This window comes from Notothenia rossii (assembly GCF_949606895.1).
Source record: "Notothenia rossii genome assembly, chromosome: 3".
NCBI classification, from domain to species: domain Eukaryota; kingdom Metazoa; phylum Chordata; class Actinopteri; order Perciformes; family Nototheniidae; genus Notothenia; species Notothenia rossii.
The window spans coordinates 42,274,544-42,296,333 of NC_136901.1; the positions used below are offsets into that span (position 1 = coordinate 42,274,544).

The window sequence follows — 21,790 nt, forward strand, 5'->3', positions numbered from 1 at the left end:
CCTGATTGGGGATAAATAAAAGTTCTTATGTTCCAGCTGAGGCTCAGACACGCGGAGATCAATAATCAATAATCCAATCTAACAGAGAGGGAAGGACGTTAACGAGTCTTTCTGAAAATGTATTTAATTTAAAAACGTTTGGATATCTACAGCGTCATTACCCACCAAAAAGCAGCTAATACCTGAACATATCAAAAATAGTTAAATATCAAATAATTTAAACTGTATGTTAACATTCATTTCTAAACATTGTTATTATGTTTTAAATAAACAAGGGGCGTGCAAATGTACCAATTACTCTCACAAAGAGAACATGTATGCCAGATTTAGCTGTAAACATTACGTAGTCTCTGTCACGCCAACAAGAGTAAAAAAACTCTTTAATGATGTCATTTATTTTTTATTTGAAACGGACTTGGTCCCGAATCAGTCGAGGTATTTGTTTGAGATATCGAACCCGTTTAAACGATTCATCTTTACCACGTTCACCATTTTAGCTTAGCTTATGTTAGCATGCTAATACAAGCTAACTAGCGCTAGATGCTAATAACACCTGAATTAGCTCTAAATGTATGTGGAAATAAATCAGAGGGTTAGTCGAAGATTTTCTCCTGGTAATGTCTCTGAACAGAAGGTTAAAGGATCAACAAAGGAAGGAGAATGCATCCTGGGGGGTTCGTGAAGGTCTGGAGCGAATCTCACACCCATCGCATGATGGTTGAGATATTTCAGTGTGAACGAAGTGGAGGACCTCAGATTCCAGACGGACGTTTAGCTTCAATGAAACGTTTCCCAGCAGGAGGTGAGAGCAGGTCGCTGCTTTCTCACAGCTGATTGACCTGGGGGTCGACACACACACACACACACCCCCCCCCCCCCTTCACCTGTTCCTCCTCTTGTTGTTTTCTCCTCCTCCTTTTCTTCACGGCTGATTTAACCTGAAGACAGCTGCTGTCCAGACTCTGTTCCCCTCTTTAAAGTAGAGACACTACATACTGATATACACCTGAACATCAGCAGGAGAGGACTCTTTAAAGTAGAGACACTACATACTGATATACACCTGAACATCAGCAGGAGAGGACTCTTTAAAGTAGAGACACTACATACTGATATACACCTGAACATCAGCAGGAGAGGACTCTTTAAAGTAGAGACACTACATACTGATATACACCTGAACATCAGCAGGAGAGGACTCTTTAAAGTATAGGCACTACATACTGATATACACCTGAACATCAGCAGGAGAGGACTCTTTAAAGTAGATACACTACATACTGATAAACACCTGAACATCAGCAGGAGAGGACTCTTTAAAGTAGAGACACTACATACTGATATACACCTGAAAATCAGCAGGAGAGGACTCTTTAAAGTAGAGACACTACATACTGATATACACCTGAACATCAGCAGGAGAGGACTCTTTAAAGTAGAGGCACTACATACTGATATACACCTGAACATCAGCAGGAGAGGACTCTTTAAAGTAGAGACACTACATACTGATATACACCTGAACATCAGCAGGAGAGGACTCTTTAAAGTAGATACACTACATACTGATATACACCTGAACATCATCAAGAGAGGACTCTTTAAAGTAGAGACACTACATACTGATATACACCTGAACATCAGCAGGAGAGGACTCTTTAAAGTAGAGACACTACATCCTGATATACACCTGAACATCAGCAGGAGAGGACTCTTTAAAGTAGAGACACTACATACTGATATACACCTGAACATCATCAGGAGAGGACTCTTTAAAGTAGAGACAATACATACTGATATACACCTGAACATCAGCTCGAGAGGACTCTTTAAAGTAGAGACACTACATACTGATATACACCTGAACATCAGCAGGAGAGGACTCTTTAAAGTAGAGACACTACATACTGATATACACCTAAACATCAGCAGGAGAGGACTCTTTAAAGTAGAGACACTACATACTGATATACACCTGAACATCAGCAGGAGAGGACTCTTTAAAGTAGAGACACTACAAACTGATATACACCTGAACATCAGCAGGAGAGGACTCTTTAAAGTAGAGACACTACATACTGATATACACCTGAACATCAGCAGGAGAGGACTCTTTAAAGTAGAGACACTACATACTGATATACACCTGAACATCAGCAGGAGAGGACTCTTTAAAGTAGCCATTAAACGCTAATCATTATAATTTAGCTGTAAATAACATTTATTTCCAGCAGGTGAAATCAGCCATCATTATCCCGCCTCTTTCTCTCCTGTCAATCAGCCTCATGACCTCTGACCTCAGAGCTGTTAATCTGTAAATCTCTCATCATATCAGCATCCATCCCATAATGCCCTGGACTCCTTATTTCCTTTCCTCCCTTCATGACTTCCTCCTCCTTTCCTTTAGGTCTGTTACTAACTCCTTCCTTTGTCATAAATCTCTCGTTATCTGCTTCCAATTCCCAGTTTCCTTGAGCCTCGACTCTTGTGTTTTATCCTCACTCTTCAGTTCAGACATGCTGTGGTGAGGAAACAGATTATAAGTAGACATTGGCAAGAGATTAGATAAAGTCATGTTGCTTTAATTAACGGGAGGAAAGAGTTGATTTAAGGTCATAAAATAGCGAATAAAATAGCGAATAAAATAGCGAATAAAGTCGGAGGTGATGCCTTTAAAACGCTTCCATTGCACAGTAAACAAATATAAATATGCAAGGAACTAAATATATAAAAATGTACATTATTGGTCTCATAATTACTCAAAGTATTTTAGTCACTTAAATATGAATGTAATAACGTTTTAAACTGGTATATAACTTTTTTTTAAAATTCTTATTTCTTCATGTTCTCCTTTGTTTTAAAACTTCTTCTGTGGTATGCAGCCCTCCCTCTGACCGCCTTGTAAAATCTGAAACTTGTGTGTGTGTGTGTGTGTGTGTGTGTGTGTGTGTGTGTGTGTTACGCATTAAAACAGCTGACTCGTTCCCACACTTGAGGACTCAGTGTGTGTGTGTGTGTGTGTGTGTGTGTGTGTTATGCTTTGAGCTAACTACTGTCAGACTGGAAACAGAGGAAACCACTTCAAAGACTCCAGCAGATGTGGACAGTGTGTGTGTGTGTGTGTGTGTGTGTGTGTGTGTGTGTGTGCAGGATTAGCCTCTGAGTGTGTGAATAATCAATAGAGAGAGGATCAGAGGAATGTGTGGAGGATTGATCTCCAGCAGACGATGTTCCTCCTATAGCTCAAACACAATCTGAATTTTACTGCATCAGAAAACTCCAGAGGTTTCAGCCTCAAAGCCCCGTGAAACCCCTCAAAGTACCGAAGGGATGAAAGGGCTTCAGAAAGTGAAGTTTGGAAAGCACATCGGTATACCTCCTGGAGTTTAACAACAGACATGAGACTCACTCCAATCCAGCGTTGGGTAAAAACAATTAAGAATTCTTTATCTAAAAATAAGAAGCGCTGCAGCAGACAACAGGTGCTTTCTGAAGCAAACTCACTGCAGAGAGTGTGTGTGTGTGTGTGTGTGTGTGTGTGTGTGTGTGTGTGTGTGTGTGTGTGTGTGTGTGTGTGTGTGTCAATAATGAATGCAGGGTGTGTTGTGGGGATGTAAGAGACTTAGAGCTCATGTATATTTAACGAGATCTCTCTCTGGAGGCAAATCAGAGTCAACGGGTGTAGGAGCCATGATCACTGTTGATTGGTTGGCTTGGGTCACATGGGTATGGGTGGCACTCATTATAATCCTGTTCACCTGTGTGAGGTGTGGGTGTGTGGAAGAGAGGGTGACACAGGGCCGTTGTATTTTTTTGTTGACCGCAATATTACAATTGCTTTGAGTATAACAATGTGTATGTCTGAGAACCGAGTTTTTTCATTAAACTTTACTACGAAACAGAGCTTTGGATCTGTTAAATATGTTCTTTATTCTCGCGTCCAGGAGAGAAGCTTTAAAATGAGACTAAATGGAGTCTCTGAGAAGATTCAAATGGGATACTTTAATTAAAAAAGGCGCAGTAGTGTTACAGACAGAATATTGTTCAGGCAGAAAACAGCTGTGATCTGGCTCTCATGAGCAAGAGAAGAGAGAGAATCCCTCGTCCGGTGATGTTATATATATCCTCTGCTGGCTCCTCCCCGCCAGCCGGCTTGCATCGTCCGTTGTTGCATTTAAACAGAGGATTGGTACTTTTCACATTCAATCATATGCTTAACACGCCTTTTCTCCTCATATTCTCTTTCATCACTTTTCATGTAACACATTCTCAACGCTGTAATCAATACTCTAAAAAATACAGAAAATACTTCACGGCTGGTTTGGTTTCCGGTCATTCCGGATGTTGTCACATGCTACTCTCGTCTGTAAACAATAATGTATTCAAATAAACTGTACGTTCATTTAATATTCAGCATGGTAGTATCTCGACATCTATAGTTGTAGTGTTAAATCAGTAGGTTTCGGTTTTCACCACACCATGTCATTTCGCTACTCAATTCACCTCTTTAGGAAATCCTATATTAGCCACATGCTAAATGCTAACCGGAGATGAAGGATTTTCAGAATAAAAGCTTAACTGGTTGTGCACAAGAATTTCTGGTTTTTCAGTATAAAAGAGAATTTAACTTGACAGTATGTTTAAACTACATTATACCATCAAAACATTGATTTTAAATTTCTAACAGATGTCAGCAAGTACTTTTTTAGCGTGTCATACAACAGCAAACAGGCCCGGCCTCAGCCTCTCAGCGACTTTGTTTCCTGCTGTCGCTATATTTTGTCAACAAAAAACAACAAGCACACAAGGTGATCATCATCAAACAGCGCATGGATTAAGGATCTATTGGATGAGAATGGAGATATGGAAATAATTCACTGTGACTGAGGAAAGCACTGGCTGTTAATAGAGACTGCAGTTTGGAAACCGTATTCAACGCGGATCCCAGCCAGGTAAGCCTTACTGCTGAATGCACATATTCACCGCTGTGTGTCTCCGTATAACTCCGCTCTGTCGCATGGAAGTCGCGCTGCTCTGTTGATGTGGACATGTGGACATGTGATGCTTTGAAGGAATTTTCTTCCGATCTTTGAGTGTGTTGCAATCAAACGAATGCACTGAGGAAGCTTGAATAATCAAACGGAGAAAATGAGTCAAATAAATGTTGACGTTGAAGGTGTTGAAATGGACTATGGGAAAAGAGAACTCACTGCGAAGGCATTAGTAAATCACATCGAAAAACTTCTACGGGAACGTAAAACCAGTGTGAACAAAATAAAAGCACTCATACCAGAAATAAAAGGACACACGAGAGAAAGGGGAAATGCCTCACGTGTGCAAACTCATTTAGATAATTTAATTAAACTGAGTGAAAAAGCCATTATTTCAGATGAAATGTTGATTCCTTTACTCCCAGAGGACGAACTGAAGAAACAAAAGGAATGGTTTTCCAGTATCTTGGAATATAGTGAAAGCTTTCAGAGGGACATTAAACAGTGGTTAAAGGAGCCACAAGAGGATGTTACCACAATAACTGCTGCTGTGCTGGATATTCCAACAACGGAGGACATGCAAGAGGATGTACAACCAAGTGACTGTGTGTCAAACGTGGAAATCAGAAGAAGAGCAAACCGATCACAGAATTCTGCTTTGGGGGAAAAGTCTGCAACTTCTACTGCTTCGTCTGCATGCCGTAAAACAGAGGCTGACTTGGCAGCTTTAATGGCAAGAAATAAACTATTAAAGGACAAACATCACGTGGAGGAAGAGGAGGAACAAATTAGGAGCAAACTTCAGATGGAGGAGGAATGAATAAGGAGGAGAAAAGAGCAACTGCAAATGGGGGAGGATATCGCAGCACATGTGGCTAAATTAGATGTGTTGCAAACAGGAAGCATCCTAAGTGGGAAAAGTTCAAAGACAAGGCATTCGGATGGAATGAACTCTTATATTGAACAAAGAAATATTAAACCACATGTCCTCTACACTGCTACGGACAATATAAATGCTCCACAAATGTTGCTAAACCAAAGGGAGGCTAGCAATGATCAACCACACGGCCTAATGAGAACATTTCACCTGGGTTCGGTAGTGGCAAATGTTATGTTACCTAATATGCTAAAACCAAATGCAGTAGTTCCATGATGATGTATTTCAGTTCATGTCCTTTGCTAGACTTATGATTAACCTTAAGAGTGTCTGGGTGACAAACAAAGTGTCTTGAACAAGTTCCTGTGTTTGTTCCCTGTTCCACAATGAGTTCCTGCTTTCCTCACTTCTAACTGTCTTTAACACATTCCTGTCTTTAACCAGTTCCTGATTTACTATATTAGCAATGTACAGTTTCTGTTCCTCTGGAAAGCAGGCGTAGCTTATCTCTCCATCCAGCTATGCCACAGTGAAAGGTGACGAAATGTTGTTGAACTGTCAAGATCCTATAGACAAGTTTACGCGCCAAAACACGGGTAGCGCCATGACACTACACAAATGCACTTCATTTCCACCGGAAGTCTTTTGCACAGCGTCTGTCGGTGTAAACCGATGTAAACAGTCAGACGGGCACTGGTGTAAACACAGCGATTTCGATGCTAACAGTGATGCTAGCTTGGGAACACGATTCTACTTCTTTGACTGGAGATGGCGTTACTCTCCCCCACCCGAATTCAGTGCAAAACTGGGAGGATAACATGACGACGTGGCCCAGCATAAAACCAAAATAAACTGCCTTATTTAGGTCATGCCCACAGGAGCCAACAGTTGTCTGTTGTTTACATAATGCACAATTTACATGATCTCTTTATGCTGTGCAATATATCATATGTGCCTGTACTGTTTGAGTGAAAATAAAGTTTGATGTAATTTAATTTCATTATTGCACTGTTATTGCATTATTGCATTTCATATGTTCCTTAGAGTGCTACAATTTCTTTTAACACAGTTCATCATTCATATTAAGCTCATACTGTACATAAATAACACTGAATTAATTAATTGTTGAGAGGAAACTAAAGAAATGGCTTCAACAAGAAAGATCACATGTTTAATCCTAACAGGTATTACAAATTAAAATATAAAAGCAGCCCACACAATTACATCACTATGAAAATATTCATATATAATATTAAAAAATACAATGCATGCAGTATTTGTTGTGTTTATCTGTATTTAATGAACAACATGGCTGGGTGCTGGTTTGTGGTCGTAGCACTCTCTATCTAACCACTCGTTCAGGTGCTTTCTCGAGTGATTGCAACCAACTACCGCACACGTAGTTCCCGAACCACTTTTCTTCATGTTGTAATTGTTATATCCTCTTTGTCTCTGCGATATCAGTGCTTTGTCGGCACAACGGAGCTAGCTAGCAAAACAAACCCAGTCCGCCAAAACGGAAGTGCATTGCATCGAAGGGAGGAGTTCAGGATGTAGAGCGGAAACGGCTCAATAACTTGTGTATAAAACCTACACACACACTTTCCTCTGTGTGCACTCTTCCAGAATACTCTGTACTCTGTGAGACCTGTTCCTTCGAGGCCTCAAATAAAGAACCAGATAGACAACTCTGTTTGTTTCACCAGTTTATTATTTGATCATTCTGATTTGTATATCTCCACAGTATTGACTAGGTTTAAGATTTCCGTAACAGTTCCTTTCCTCAGAGCCAGTATCCCATAAAAAATCCACTTTGAAAACACAAATGAATTATGGAGATAGCTTGAACGCAAGTGAAAATCAAAACAACATTCTGGGCATTATGAGAAAACCAAATGAAATAACCACCCTGTTAATACAACAGCAATGCCTTTCATCCTTGCCAAAGAGAGAGATTCCAGTTTTTGATGGTGACCCGTTAAAATATCACACATTTATGAAGGCTTTTGAGAATGGTGTTGAAAAAAAACACAAACAGCTACAGTGACCGACTCTACTTTCTGGAGCAGTACACTCAGGGTCATCCCAAAGGACTTGTTAGAAGTTGCCAGCATATGGATCCAGATAGGGATGGGTACCGAGAACCGGTACTAAGTCAATACCGGTACCTGATTGGACGGTATCGGTATACCGTTAAGCCGCTGGACAAACGGTGCTGCTATCGGTATATCTGTTACGTCTACTTCCTTAATTTAACTTTAAACCATTCTGGTTGGTTGGGAACCCTCATCCCGTGTGATGTATCCGGTTTGAGACCCCTCTGATTGGCCACTGTAAATGCCACTCGTCCTCTCTCTCAACAGCGCTCTTATTATTGTTGTGAGACTCCCGCAGGCATGGCGGACAGAGTGAAGCGATCCAAGGTCTGGGTGCACTTTTAAAAAATGTAGTGGCGATAGTGCAAGGTGCAATCTATGTACTCAATTAGTTGCTTGTAAAGGGGGTAACACAAGCAACTTAATGAAGCATTTACAACCGAGACACTCATTGAATCTAAAACGGTGCTAGCGATACTGCTAGTGCTGATAGTGCTAATGCTAGCGGGCTTCAGCCGCGCCGTGTGTAAATGTGACCTGAGCGAAGGCTCGCAGGCAGGTTAGCTGCCATGCTGCGCACGGGTAATATGTTTTGTTTACCTGGGTGCAGTCTTGCAGGCACATCGCCTTGTCTTTTTTTAGTTTATTAACACCAAATTATTGAAAAGTATCGATAGGAGTATCGAAAAATACCGATAAGCGGTACCGGTATCGATAGAATCCTAACGATACCCATCCCTCATGGCTAAAGCTCTAATCCAGGAGCAGTTTGGAAATGAGCAGAAAGTGGCATCTGCATATTTGCAAAAGGCTTTTTCATGGCCTCCTATAAGAACAGAAGATGTTAAGGCTCTGGAAGACTACAGCTTCTTCCTTAGAGCGTGTGCAAACGCAATGGAAGAGGTGCAGTATTTGCATGATCTTGACATGGCTGCAAATATGATGATCATAATACGAAAGTTACCTTACCAATTCAGAGACAAGTGGATAACTTTAGCCTGTGAGCTGCAGGAGAGGAACAGCCGCAGAGCAACATTCTTTGACATCACACACTTCATTGAGAGACAAGTTCAAATCTTAACCGACCCAGTGTTTGGAAACATTCCAGATGCTCCCTTCATAACAACAAATACTGCTTTAAACAGATCACAGCTTCGCTCACATTTTGTAGGAACTAGCTTTGCCACCAGTGTAGCCCTTGTAGAAAATGAAACCCAGACAGATACTGAATGGAAGGAACACCTTCTGACAAGATGGAGGACATGTCTGTGCTGCGGAGGAAGTCACACCCTGGACTCGTGCCATCAGTTTAAAAAAGGAACACACAAAGAGAAGCTTCCTGATGGAGAAAGGTGTCTGTTTCGGCTGTTTGTGTGGGGGGCACATTAGCAGAAATTGCAATAAACAAATTTCCTGTTCAAAATGTGGCTTCAAACATCCAACCATACTTCACATCCCTTCCAATGAAGCAAGACACAATCCTGCTCAAGCCAAGAATACATCAGAGCTATCAGTGGACAGCGCACTGGTTTCAAGTGGCCTTACAGGGGCTGGTGATGACAATTGTAAACTTCCCATAGTTCCAGTGTAAGTCAAGTCAACGAAGGGCAGCAAGATTGTCACCACCTATGCTTTCTTGGACCCAGGACTCAGATTCAAAGAAGACGAGGACATGCTGCTCTCCTCGTTAAAGAAGGAGTGGGGCGATTCAAAGCGAGAATATCGTGGAGAAGATGCAGGAACGTCAGGAAGAGACGGAAGAACATCAGTGACATCTTTTCCACAGTATTGACTCTTTTCGACTGACAGACTTAAATGACACTAAGGATTATCTTTGACTGAGCCTAGGAGGTGGTACCTTTTGGCCTGACTGACTCGTACACAGGAAAGAAGAAGGAAAACTACATATGAACTGCAACTGCACAGACTTGATTACCAAGTTATAATTGTCTCATGTCTCCCATTTGAATTGTTAGTAATTATTATGTATACTATCCTAATAATTAGAGGCTGGTGTGTAGGAGCCATGATCACTGTTGATTGGTTGGCTTGAGTAACATGGGTATGGGTGGCACTCATTATAATCCTGTTCACCTGTGTGAGGTGTGGGTGTGTGGAAGAGAGGGTGACACAGGGCCGTTGTATTTTTTTTCTATAACGGGGTTAGAGGAGAGGAAGTCATGTGGAAAAAGAAAGACGGGTAAACATTCAAGAAAAGAATAAAGTAGAAGGTTCAAATACAAGTTTTTAGAACATTTGTATTTATTTACTTAAGAATGAAAGAAATGAAAAGTAAAAAAAAGATAAAGGAAGTTTTAAAGAAACATTTAAGCGCTGTTACGTATCTTATAGAGAAGAGCAGTGGACAGCCAATCAAATGGCAGTATCACACACCATGTGATCAGCCCCATGGAGAGGTTGGTTTTAAAAGTGAGAGCATTTGAAAACAGAGACAGGACGATCCTCAGGTCGCAACCCCTGCTGACGAGCACAAGAATCTGCCGCAGCTCAGGAATGTGTGTGTGTGTGTGTGTGTGTGTGTGTGTGTGTGTGTGTGTGTGTGTGTGTGTGTGTGTGTGTGTGTGTGTGTGTGTGTGTGTGTGTGTGTGTGTGTGTGTGTGTGTGTGTGTGTGTGTGTGTGTGTGTGTGAGTGAGTGCGTGTGTGTGTGTGAGTGCGTGTGTGTGTGTATGTTGTGCGCTGACTCGGCAGGATCGGTGTGGTGGACCTGGAGCGCTGCCCAGAGCTGGAATGTGACTTTGTGCTCACACACACACACACACACACACTTTCTCACACACACACAAAAGATATGAGGGTGTGTTGAGGTAAAGATTCTTTACTTAAATAAAAACACTAATACCAGCCTAAAAATATACTTTAAGTGAATAAAACATGAGTACAATCTGAGAAAAATAGTAATTTGTGATATTTGAGAATGAGATAACTATAAAAAAGTATACAAGAAATAGATATAGAAAGGACATTTCAAATCAGAAACTGAATATTAAGACTTTATTTGATATGAAATGTATTTGGAGTATACAAAGTCAAAGTTAGTATGCACTATGGCTCATTTCAAAGGGAGAAATGTAATATTAAAAGTATACAAATGTCCCAGAACGTGACTGTTGTATTTATTATAGCATTACATGTTTATTTTATATAACATACAATATATTGTACGTTATATTAGTACTATATGTGTGTACATGACATGAAATAAAAAGTGTGTGTGCCCACATACCAGACATTGCAGTGTGCCTCTATTCGCACCAGTGTGTGTGTGTGTAATCTCATATGTGTAGTAATCTAGCAATAAAATGCTTTTAGATCACAGAGCAAAACCAGATTAGTGCCCTAGTTTTTATAATCACACACACACACACACACACACACACACACACACACACACACACACACACACACACACACACACACACACACACACACACACACACACACACACACACACACACACACACACACACACACACACACACACACACACACACACACACACACACACACACACACACACACACACACACACACACACACACACACACACACACACACACACACACACACACACACACACACACACACACACAGCTTTAATAACTGCGCTGCCTCTAGTGGTCGCAGAGAGATCTCCACACTCATAATGTTTCCCATCATCTGTCGTACTGGTTCTGTACAAGCATGACTCACGGTGTGTGTGTGTGTGTGTGTGTGTGTGTGTGTATGTGTGTGTGTGTATAAATATATATAAGTAAGTGTGTGTGTGTGTTTTAAGCTAACATTTCCCATGGGAGGAGACTTCATATCCCATGATCCCAATGGGGGAATCTGAGGAATGCTCACTGTGCACATCCACCCACCCACCCACCCACACCCCCCCCCCACACACACACAATCAGCTTTAATAACTGCGCTGCCTCTAGTGGTCGCAGAGAGATCTCCACACTCATAATGTTTCCCATCATCTGTCGTACTGGTTCTGTACAAGCATGACTCACGGTGTGTGTGTGTGTGTGTATGTGTGTGTGTGTATAAATATATATAAGTAAGTGTGTGTGTGTTTTAAGCTAACATTTCCCATGGGAGGAGACTTCATATCCCATGATCCCAATGGGGGAATCTGAGGAATGCTCACTGTGCACATTCTCACACACACACACACACACACACACACACACACACACACACACACACACACACACACACACACACACACACACACACACACACACACACACACACACACACACACACAATATATACTTCAGTATGTGAGGAATGGAATATTAGATATTAGATTGAATATCAACGTATCGTTTGAGTTTAGTCGATTGGTCCAAGAGAGGCTCTGGAGCCAGAGGAGATTTACTATATAGAGTCATAGTTGCCTACTTTAGTCACTTAACACAATTTGAACCATATAGTCTGTCTGTCTGTCTGTCTGTCTCTCTGTCTGTGTCTGTCTGTCTGTCTGTGTCTGTCTGTCTGTCTGTCTGTCTGTCTGTGTCTGTCTGTCTGTCTGTCTGTGTCTGTCTGTCTGTCTGTCTGTCTGTCTGTCTGTCTGTCTGTGTGTCTGTGTGTCTGTGTGTCTGTGTGTCTGTCTGTCTGTCTGTCTGTTACACATGTAACATATAAAGGCAGGACAGGATATTAAATAATAAATACTACCTTATTATGAACGAATATCGAAGTACTTATCACAGTTTAGTACTTATACATCTAGTATAAGTACACAACTTTACGACAAAGAGTACTTTATGTTTTTAGAAGAATATTAATTGCAAATACGATAAAAATATAACAATTAACTAAATGAAAAGAAGTTAAAAGTTATTTACTGTACAAAATACTAGTAAATCTAACTTTTTCTGAGTAGTGTTTTTATAGCACATCTGTGAAACTACCTCAGTAAGAAAATAATATATATTTAAAATGTATCTTATTTGAAGATGTGTATTTGCTTGAGTGAAAATCATTAAAGGTGGGGTAGGTAGGTTTGGAGAAACCAGCTCGAGTGCGCTAGAATTTGAAAATACACAGCCGGAAAAAATCTGCCACTTCCTTACAGAGCCCCTCCTCCAACACACACGAACGCGCACATGACCAATGAGGGCACGAGATAAGTTAGTGCACAGATGGAAGGCTGACAGGCAGGTAGGCCATCCAGTTACTTTAGCCGGCTCAGATGATTGGTCGTGCTTTTCACAGCGCCACGGCTTCCACAGATGACATGTTTTCATGGATTTTTAGTCAAAGCACTTCAGATATTCATTGCTATCGGGATGTTAAGAGCATTCCATGGAATATAACAAAAAGTGTATCTCGAGCCGGTTTCTCAAACTTACCTACCCCACCTTTAATCAAGAAAATATATTACAACTCAGTTATAAATAATTATAAGGAATTTACATTATTAAGAGTAAAAGACACACACACACACACACACACACACACACACACACACACACACACACACACACACACACACACACACACACACACACACACACACACACACACACACACACACACACACACACACACACACACACACACACACACACACACACACACACACACACACACACACACACACACACAATAATTTGTGCAATGTCGCCCCCTCCTGGCTGCGCTCCAACACATTGTACATCTCTCATGCGGCTTTCACACCAGAGCTTTTCCCGTTCTAGCTCCGAGCTAGAGCTTTTCTGGTTCAGCTCCGGTTTCCCTTTTCTGCTCCAGCTCTGTTCACACCGCCCAGAGCCTGGTGCAGCCTCTGCTGCGTCATGACGTCACCGTTTACATCGCTGATTTGCTCCCCAATGGCGCTCACAACAACAACAACAACAACAACAACAACAACAACGACAACAACGGGGGACTGCGTCGGGTTGATGATCGTGTTGCTTTTAAAGCAAAGCCAGATTAAATTAAATAACGACTTCTCCAACCTTATACTTTTCAACCTGTGCAGCCCATGTATTGATTCCATCCGATAGCTGCTATAATACAAACAAAACGTCTGCCTCTCTCCACAACGATCACTAACAGTGAACGGATGGTCAAAGTAAGGTACAAATAAACAGAATCACACGAAGCCAGAGGCCTGTACTACGAAGCTGGTTCAACCTAACCTGGATATGTTTGAGTTAGCCGGTTGGCCTAATCCAAAACATATGTGCTCTCTCTAAACTGTACTACGACGCGGATTATCAAGTGGATCGCTCAAGCCAGCCGTTTCCTATCTAGTTAGGTGCGCATTCACATGAAAGGGGTGGTATCTGGAGCATTCGACCAATCACAAACATGGAGAAGCGTACTGACAGCGCAGCGTCATACTTCCTGAATGAAAAGTCAACTATAATATTAGACACATATGAAGAAGTTAAACTTTAAACATCCATGACTTAAACACTTTATCCAGGATCAAAGCCACAGAGCTGCACCTGCAAGGTGAATACAGCTGGTAACAGAACAAGTGTTTGAATGCGTACATTAACAGGTTTATGATATCAATCTGCCCCGTCTAAGACACCATCTGACTTTCATTACATTTGACTCGAGTGTTTCCTCAACTTAATGTGTTGCTTAAAATAATACTTCTGCATACAGTATGTGACACTGTGAGTGTTGCACGGCCAGATACGGCTCAGCTGACTCAGATAAGGAGATATATGATACATTATGATGTGATATGCCGCGGACTGTACTTAATGTTACTCTGATCCGGTTACTTATGTTGTGGCAGATATTTAAGTAAGCTTTCTTAACGCTAATGTTCTAATAGTCAGATTGCTCTGAAGATGGGAGGTGATATTCTATTAATGTTCACGTTCACACAGTCGGTGATTTTTGCCGGGCGTCTTTCCTGCAACGGCAGCTTTTCTGTATTTCCTTTCTCCTGTAATATGACTTGATCGCTTTAAACTCCGCACACTGAGCTCTGATTGGTCAGCAGGCGGTGCTTTCACTGAGTTGAGCTCTTAGCCTGCAACCTAACCTGCTCCGGGGCGGGTTAGCCGCTCAGCATCAGTTACCATGGAGATCTAGCCTGCTAAAAAGAGAACCAGCTTCGTAGGACCGGAAACCCCGAGTTTTCCCTGAAGTTAGCCACTAGGAGAACACCCTGCTTCGTAGTATACCCCCCTGGTTAGTGTTGCCTGACTTTATAAAGTGTTTTTATAAGCACTACTGCTTGTAGGCAGGCATGACGAGACTCTTCAGTCGACCCATGTTCAGGGGAGGTGGGTTTAGTTTCCTGCACGCCGCCTCTTAGCTCCGGAGCTCTTGCCTCTAGACCGACAATTTTTTGGAGCTGGAAGTGAACCGGATTCCGGAGCTAAGAGGCACCGCCGCGGTGTGAACAGGAAAAAACGGTACTTTTCAGACTCCAGCTTCGAGCCGGAGCCTAAAAACGCGTTGGTGTGAAAGGGGCAAAAGTGGTTGACCAATCACAACAGAGCCGGCTATCTAACCAATCAGAGCAGACCATCAGTAGTTGGTAAACATGTATAAAAGTATGTTATTAAATACACGTAGTGGAGTAAAAGTACACCATTCACCTCTGAACTGTAGTGGGGTAGAAGTACACAGTAGCATAAGATGGAATACTCAAGTAAAGTACAAGCACCTCTAAATTGTACTTAAGTCCAGTATAAGCAGAATGTAGAAGGATCTGTGTTTACTTGGTAACTCGAGTCAATGTACTTATTTACTTTACTCCACTGTACTGTGTAGTATTACATAGAAAAGGTCTTACCAGGTGAAGAGATGGTGACGTCATTTCCTCCTCTTCCTCTTCCTCACTGTTTCTCTCTTCCTCCTTCTTATCGCCCTCGTCCTCAATCCCTGCGATCTGATTGGCCATCTCCAGGAGGGCGGGTCCAAAGAGCTCAGACGGACAGGACTCGTCGTCGATGGTGACGATGGCGACCGTCACCTCCTCTTCGTCTTCCTCTCCTCCTCTGCACAGAGAGGAGGAGGAGAGGAAAGGGAAGGAGGTGAGGGAGGAGGAGGCGAAGATGGGAGTGAGTCCATTTATTACTTTGTTTTTAGCGCCTGCCTTCATCATCTCCTCCTCTTCCTCTTCTCTCCTCTCTTGATGCTCGTTGTCCATTCGTTCGTCACAGCAGATCAGAGAAGCATTCCTAAAAACAAAAGGATGAATATCAAAACATGAATACTTTTACTGTCGCTACTCAAGTACAAGACCTGAGTACTTCTACTTTTACTCAAGTACAAGATCTGAGTACTTCTACTTTTACTCAAGATCTGAGCACTTTCCCCACCTCTGTTAAAATGGACTTAAAGTACCTAAAACTGACAGAAAGTTCATGTAGTAAAAAGCAAAACGCTAATACTTTAGTCAATTACTTCAAACAGGATTTGTACTGGCAGTGTAATATTTTCACAGTACTTGTATTCAAGTAAATGATCGAAATACTTCATTTCCCTCTGTGTATAGTAGGCCTACTCTAATGTTAGAATTTCTGCAGTATCTCCGTGTTATTTGCAAAATATCTGTTTAAAGTGTCCCTTTATTCAGCAGATAACCCCTAACCTTTCAGAAATACCCCAAACAGAGGAACATATTCTTAATTAAGAAATACAAGTTGTCAAACCGACCAAACTCACCTTTTCAAGACACTGTTTATCTCCAGTTTCCTCGGACTTTAAACTTTAAACTCCTGAATACTTGTGTCTTTTTAATGCATGTCTTCCCGCTAGCTTCTATATTTCAGTTTCACATCCAACTGAGTGGCTTTATGTTGAATTTCACTTCTCTAATGTTTGTGTTTTTGAACTTTTTTCATAACAAACTCAAACTCAACTAATCGCCTCTTCGCTGTTGCACATGGAGCTTTGTTTGGCGCGCGCGGATGACGTCATACCACTCCACCTTGGTGATTTATACGTTTTCTTTTTTTAGTCCATGCTTTTATAGAGAGGCGAAGTCCCGCCCATCTACTTCCGACCCATGGGACCCCGGAAGCGGAAAATTATACATTGACGTCAATGGAGAGAGAAAAGTCATCTTTCGATCCCGTTTGAATTGTGCCACGAATGACACATATGATGTTTGTCAAATTAAAAGAACATTTTGCAAGTCAAAAAAATAAAAATGTGTCGTAAAACTGTGAAGTTACAATTTTTTTTGTGTGAAACCGCTCAGTGAACTACAGGTCTCTGGTCTCGCACAATACGCGTCACCATCACAAAGATGGCTGTCACGTTAGTAAATTTCACCTGTTTCTTTCAGAATGAGGCGAAAAAGTATAAAACGAGGTGAAAATCACTACAAGTCTGGGCATGTTGAGAGCTGTACATACACGAAAGGGAGCGGTTCTGTAAGAGCCAGCATGCGGGACCGGCTTTACAAGGTTTCAGTGAGTAATATGAGTGCAATGTTTAAGGTTAATGTCAGCTAGCTAACAAGGTACACTAACGTGTTTTGTTTTAGAAACTAGTTTTCTCCTTAAGAACTTTGTGGTGTCTGTGTATGCTGTGGATAACATTAGTGTTCACAAGAACAAGATACACTCCCGTGTTTTGTTTTAGTTGCTCTTCAGATTGAAGCGGCCAGTTCTATATCGACTATATATGTGATCTCCTTTTTACATCTCGTTGTGTCATTTGAGTTTATTTGCTGTGTGTAGATTCAAGGATTTTGGTTATCTTGTCCAGGGATGCAAACTTGTCACCTTTCGGCGAAATTCTCCGTTTTGAATCCAAAATAGGTCGTCTTTGTGATTCCTGTAGATCTGCAATAAAAATATTTTTTGGGTATGGGAGGGGGTCTGGGACCCGGATTAATGTGCGGCCGCGAGCTTTTTTTATATATATTATAATGAAGCGCGAGCTGTGTGCTCGAGTCTTCCTGCCTGTCGGCTCTGCTCATGATGTATAATAAGCCTCTGCTGCTCGGCGATGATGGTCTAGCTTCAGCAGCTACATTACCTACGGTGCGTTCGTTAATATTAACTGTGCGTCCGGAGTCCCTGTGGCACAGACTGGACCGCTGGTGAACAGCTGTTAGAACGGGCCGTTCAGGTGTTCACAATAGAGCTCCCTGTCGGAGCGGCAGAGCGTGATGTGCACTGAAAAGTTTTTTTTTCCCGTCGCAATATTATCGTTGAGCTAGCTAACTAGCATACATTGTCACTATCTGCTAACGTTAGCTTTAGCCTTCGTTTTCTAATCGTTTTTTTCATAGGCTATAAACAGAGGTGGTATAAGTATATATCTTGTAATTGATTAAAATTAGAAGTACTCAGTTCTTGTACTTGAGTAAAAGTAGAAGTAGGCCTACCAGAGTGTAGGAATACTCTGTTACAGTAAAAGTCCTGCATTCCAAATGTTCCTCAAGTAAAAGTAGAAAAGTATTATTATCAAAATATAGTGAAAGTAGCGACAGTAAAAGTAGTCATTTTGCAGATTGGTCCATTTCAGAATAATATGATACGTTTTATAATGATTGATCATGAAAGTGTTCTCAAAGCTGGTAAAGGTGCAGCTAGTCTGAATGACTTTGTATACTGCAGGGTAGCTTTTGGATTTACTCCAGGTGGAACTAAAGTCTGATTTAACACTTGATTATATTTCACATCATTCATCCACATCTGTAAAGTAACTAAAGGTATTACATACATGTAGTGGAGTAAAAGTACAACATTTACCTCTGAACTGTAGTGGAGTAGAAGTACAAAGTAGCAAAACATTGAAATACTTAAGTAAAGTACAAGTATCTCAAAATTGTACCCTAGTATAGTACTTGTTGAGTTTATGAACTTAGTTACTTTACACCAGTGGCTATAAAGATAGAAAGACTAAGCCTTAAACAGAGGCCTGAAAATACATTTTCAAAATGCTCAACAGTGCTGCCAAAATTATAAACTGACTGCTACACAATTAAAATAAATGCTTTTTATATATTTCTATTAGATGTGACTCTATGGCGTTTCTGTTAATATTAACACTGCTGCTTTAGTTGTTCTGACTGCTAAAATCCTCTGTTATTCCTCATTTTAAAGCCGATATTCTGTGGGGTCAGGGGGCTCGGATCCTTGTCACCTTTTTCATACCTGATGAGTTTGCATCCCTGTTGTCAATTTGTTTGGTTATCTAGGCACAGCTGTGTGTGACTCCCTCTGGTACACTGGTATGTGTTTTCCTAATGTAGAGAGCATTGATTAATTAATAAACTACACACTGACTCTAGATCCTGACCAAATCCTTATTTTTTGATCAAATGTTTTTCAAAAAAATGTATTGTATATTATATAACAGCTGCAAATCACAGACCGGAGTCTCTGCTACTGTGGACCACGAAGGAGGGGATCATCATCCCCATCCCCAAAGACCCTGCATGGCATGGAAATCTCCTCCTCCTGGAACAATTCTACACCCAGCATATGCTCCCTGTGTTGGCCAGTAGAGAGGAGGACATTTAAATAAACATACTCTTAACACCCTCAGACTCTGCATTGTGTTTCGTATGTGTGATGGGGTGTTATGCAGAGGGGAGGAAAACAGGACACAGCAGATTGGGATTGTGGTGGAGATGCTGAGCAGTTATTTAATTGTTGCGTGTAATTATTATTATACTGTGTGCTTCTTAGTTATTCCATCTTTTGCTGTAACATGGATCTGTATGTAACTCTATATTTAATTGTTATCTACCACACTTCCTTCTACATCATACACCATCATTATACATGATGGTGTATATAGGATATGTATTTATTTGTATACATATCTAAATTGTATAATTTTATTTTTCGTATTTGGGATTTCTCTTTTGTCCACTCAAATACACTTGGCCCTTTCTCTTTTCCATGTGGAAAATGGCAGCTGCATATTCTGCTTTTCTCATCTGCTCATCTACGATGAGAAAATTATATAATTAATTACTAATAATCATTTAAACCTGTTATTACCAATATTTCACAAACTCTTCATGTAAACTTAAGAGCACAGCTGTATGTTGAGTATGTCAGCTTTGCTTGGTTCATCTTACTGGGGGGGGGGGGCTGCTACATGGATGTCGGTGCAGTCCACAATAATTTTGCAGCTGAAGGCAGAATGAATTTATTATTGACTCAGAATGAAGCACAACTTCATGTCATACAATACATTGACTTTATTTGTAATTGTGTAAAAAAAATATGAGCATTGATTAGCAAGCAGGACCTGGCAGGAACAGAGAATGGTGATGGATGGAGCTGGGAAGAGAGAAGAATAAAGAAAACAGATCAACTTTATTATCGGATATTAAAAATTCAATTTCAAAACAAGTTGCCGCTCCTACAGTTTTCTAGTGTGTAAAGATGATTTCACATGACCAATGCAAAATATCACACTCAATACATGTGTGTCTCTGAGGGGTGCATTGTGCCTTTGATGTATATAAATAATATACCATAACCAAATACTATTACGTACAGTGGAAATCAGGTTACCAGAGCAGGTCAGACCAGTGTGCATGTTCCTCAGGGTCTCAGCAGTTACAGGTGAGGTAAAGAAAATAAAAGAGAAAAAGGTCAGTAACAACACTTTAAAGTAACAACACTGAATAATTATCTCTTTTAATAATTTTCTCTCAGTAATCACTCAACTACTGTCTTTCCAACAAACAGATTGACTCACTCTCACTATCATCACAATGAAACACGTCCAGAAGAATGTCATGCAAAGCTGCCTGCCTTCCTTCCTTCGACTCTCCCTGAACTGCCTGATCTTTTAATGGTCAATGTTAACCATTTGTGCAGATAGCATTAAGTAGAAAAGATCGCTGATACTAATGTGGCGTTAGCCTACCTCCCGCCCCCTTAGCACCTGGTGGAGGGGGCGATAGGCTACTCTTCAAATGTTTCACAAAATACTTACCATCATGACTACTCTTACTGTTTAACATTTTGGTTTACTTCATGTTAAGGCTAATACAAATGACAAGGCTAAGTAATGTAATATAATGCTAACTAACATGCTCGCTACTAGCTAGGTAGCTAACTTGACTATGTTCCATGCAAAACATGTATATTACCTGATATGTTTGGTCCAACGACTCCTGGTCCTTTCATCAGACGGGAAGCGATAGAACGAGCAAGTGGTATGATCTCTTTTGTGATTACAACCTCGTACAAAGCACACAGGCATCTTGTAAAAGTGAATTTATTGGAGCAATCTCTTATATTTATTGGAGGGAATAAATCAGTCTTCTTCTTCCTCTTTGCTTTGCGAGTCACAACCAGTCTTGGAGCATTATCGCCTATGACATCACTTACGCGACCCAGAATGCATTTGGGATTTGTAGTCTTTCTAGTTGCGTATTATTCATAGTCTTATATTTCAGCATTTTTACGACAAACTGTGACTTTTTTTGCATGGAAATGATTTTTTAAGATTGACAAACATCATATGTGTCATTCGTGGCACAATTCAAACGGGATCAAAAGATAACTTTTCTCTCTCCATTGACTTCAATGTATAATTTTCCGCTTCCGGGGTCCCATGGAGGCTCCCGGAAGGGGAGGGACTTCGCCTCTCTATTTCATTCTACAAAGGTTGTGTTGAACAATAAAACACGTACATTATTTTTATTTGTATTTCGGAAATGTAAATATTCGCAGGATGATGAATGAAATTATTAATATCATGTCATTTTTATTAACTAATGCCCAACAATTACAATAAATAAAACATTTGATTAATTTACATAAAAATGTTGGGTAAGATACAAACAATGCTTATTTTTTTAAACTAAAAAGTATTTTTTAGATTATTATTTTTCCATTTTTAAGCT

The 21,790-nt window shown here is 40.7% G+C and overlaps 1 protein-coding gene and 2 long non-coding RNA genes across 3 annotated transcripts; 1 reads left to right on the top strand and 2 right to left on the bottom strand.

Annotated features, from left to right (window-relative positions):
* Positions 1-15,685: 15,685 nt before the first annotated feature.
* On the bottom strand, positions 15,686-16,883 carry LOC307033517 (uncharacterized protein). The gene is made up of 2 exons (XM_079672030.1): positions 16,624-16,883; positions 15,686-16,136 (listed from the first exon to the last, which is right to left on the bottom strand). The coding sequence occupies exon 2, from the start codon at positions 16,103-16,105 to the stop codon at positions 15,701-15,703; it is 405 nt and encodes a 134-aa protein (XP_079528156.1). The 5' UTR covers positions 16,106-16,136; positions 16,624-16,883; the 3' UTR covers positions 15,686-15,700.
* An 11-nt stretch (positions 16,884-16,894) lies between these two features.
* LOC307033518 lies at positions 16,895-19,463 on the top strand. The gene is made up of 2 exons (XR_013806534.1): positions 16,895-17,375; positions 19,276-19,463. It is a non-coding gene; the product is annotated as an uncharacterized lncRNA (long non-coding RNA).
* LOC307033519 lies at positions 18,861-21,523 on the bottom strand. Its single transcript, XR_013806535.1, has 2 exons — positions 20,431-21,523; positions 18,861-20,210 (listed from the first exon to the last, which is right to left on the bottom strand). It is a non-coding gene; the product is annotated as an uncharacterized lncRNA (long non-coding RNA).
* Between the last annotated feature and the right edge of the window lie 267 nt (positions 21,524-21,790).

What these genes read in the sequence shown, in the direction of transcription:
- LOC307033517 (XM_079672030.1), bottom strand. Translation starts at nt 16,105, where the DNA reads ATGGACAACGAGCATCAAGAGAGGAGAGAAGAGGAAGAGGAGGAGATG.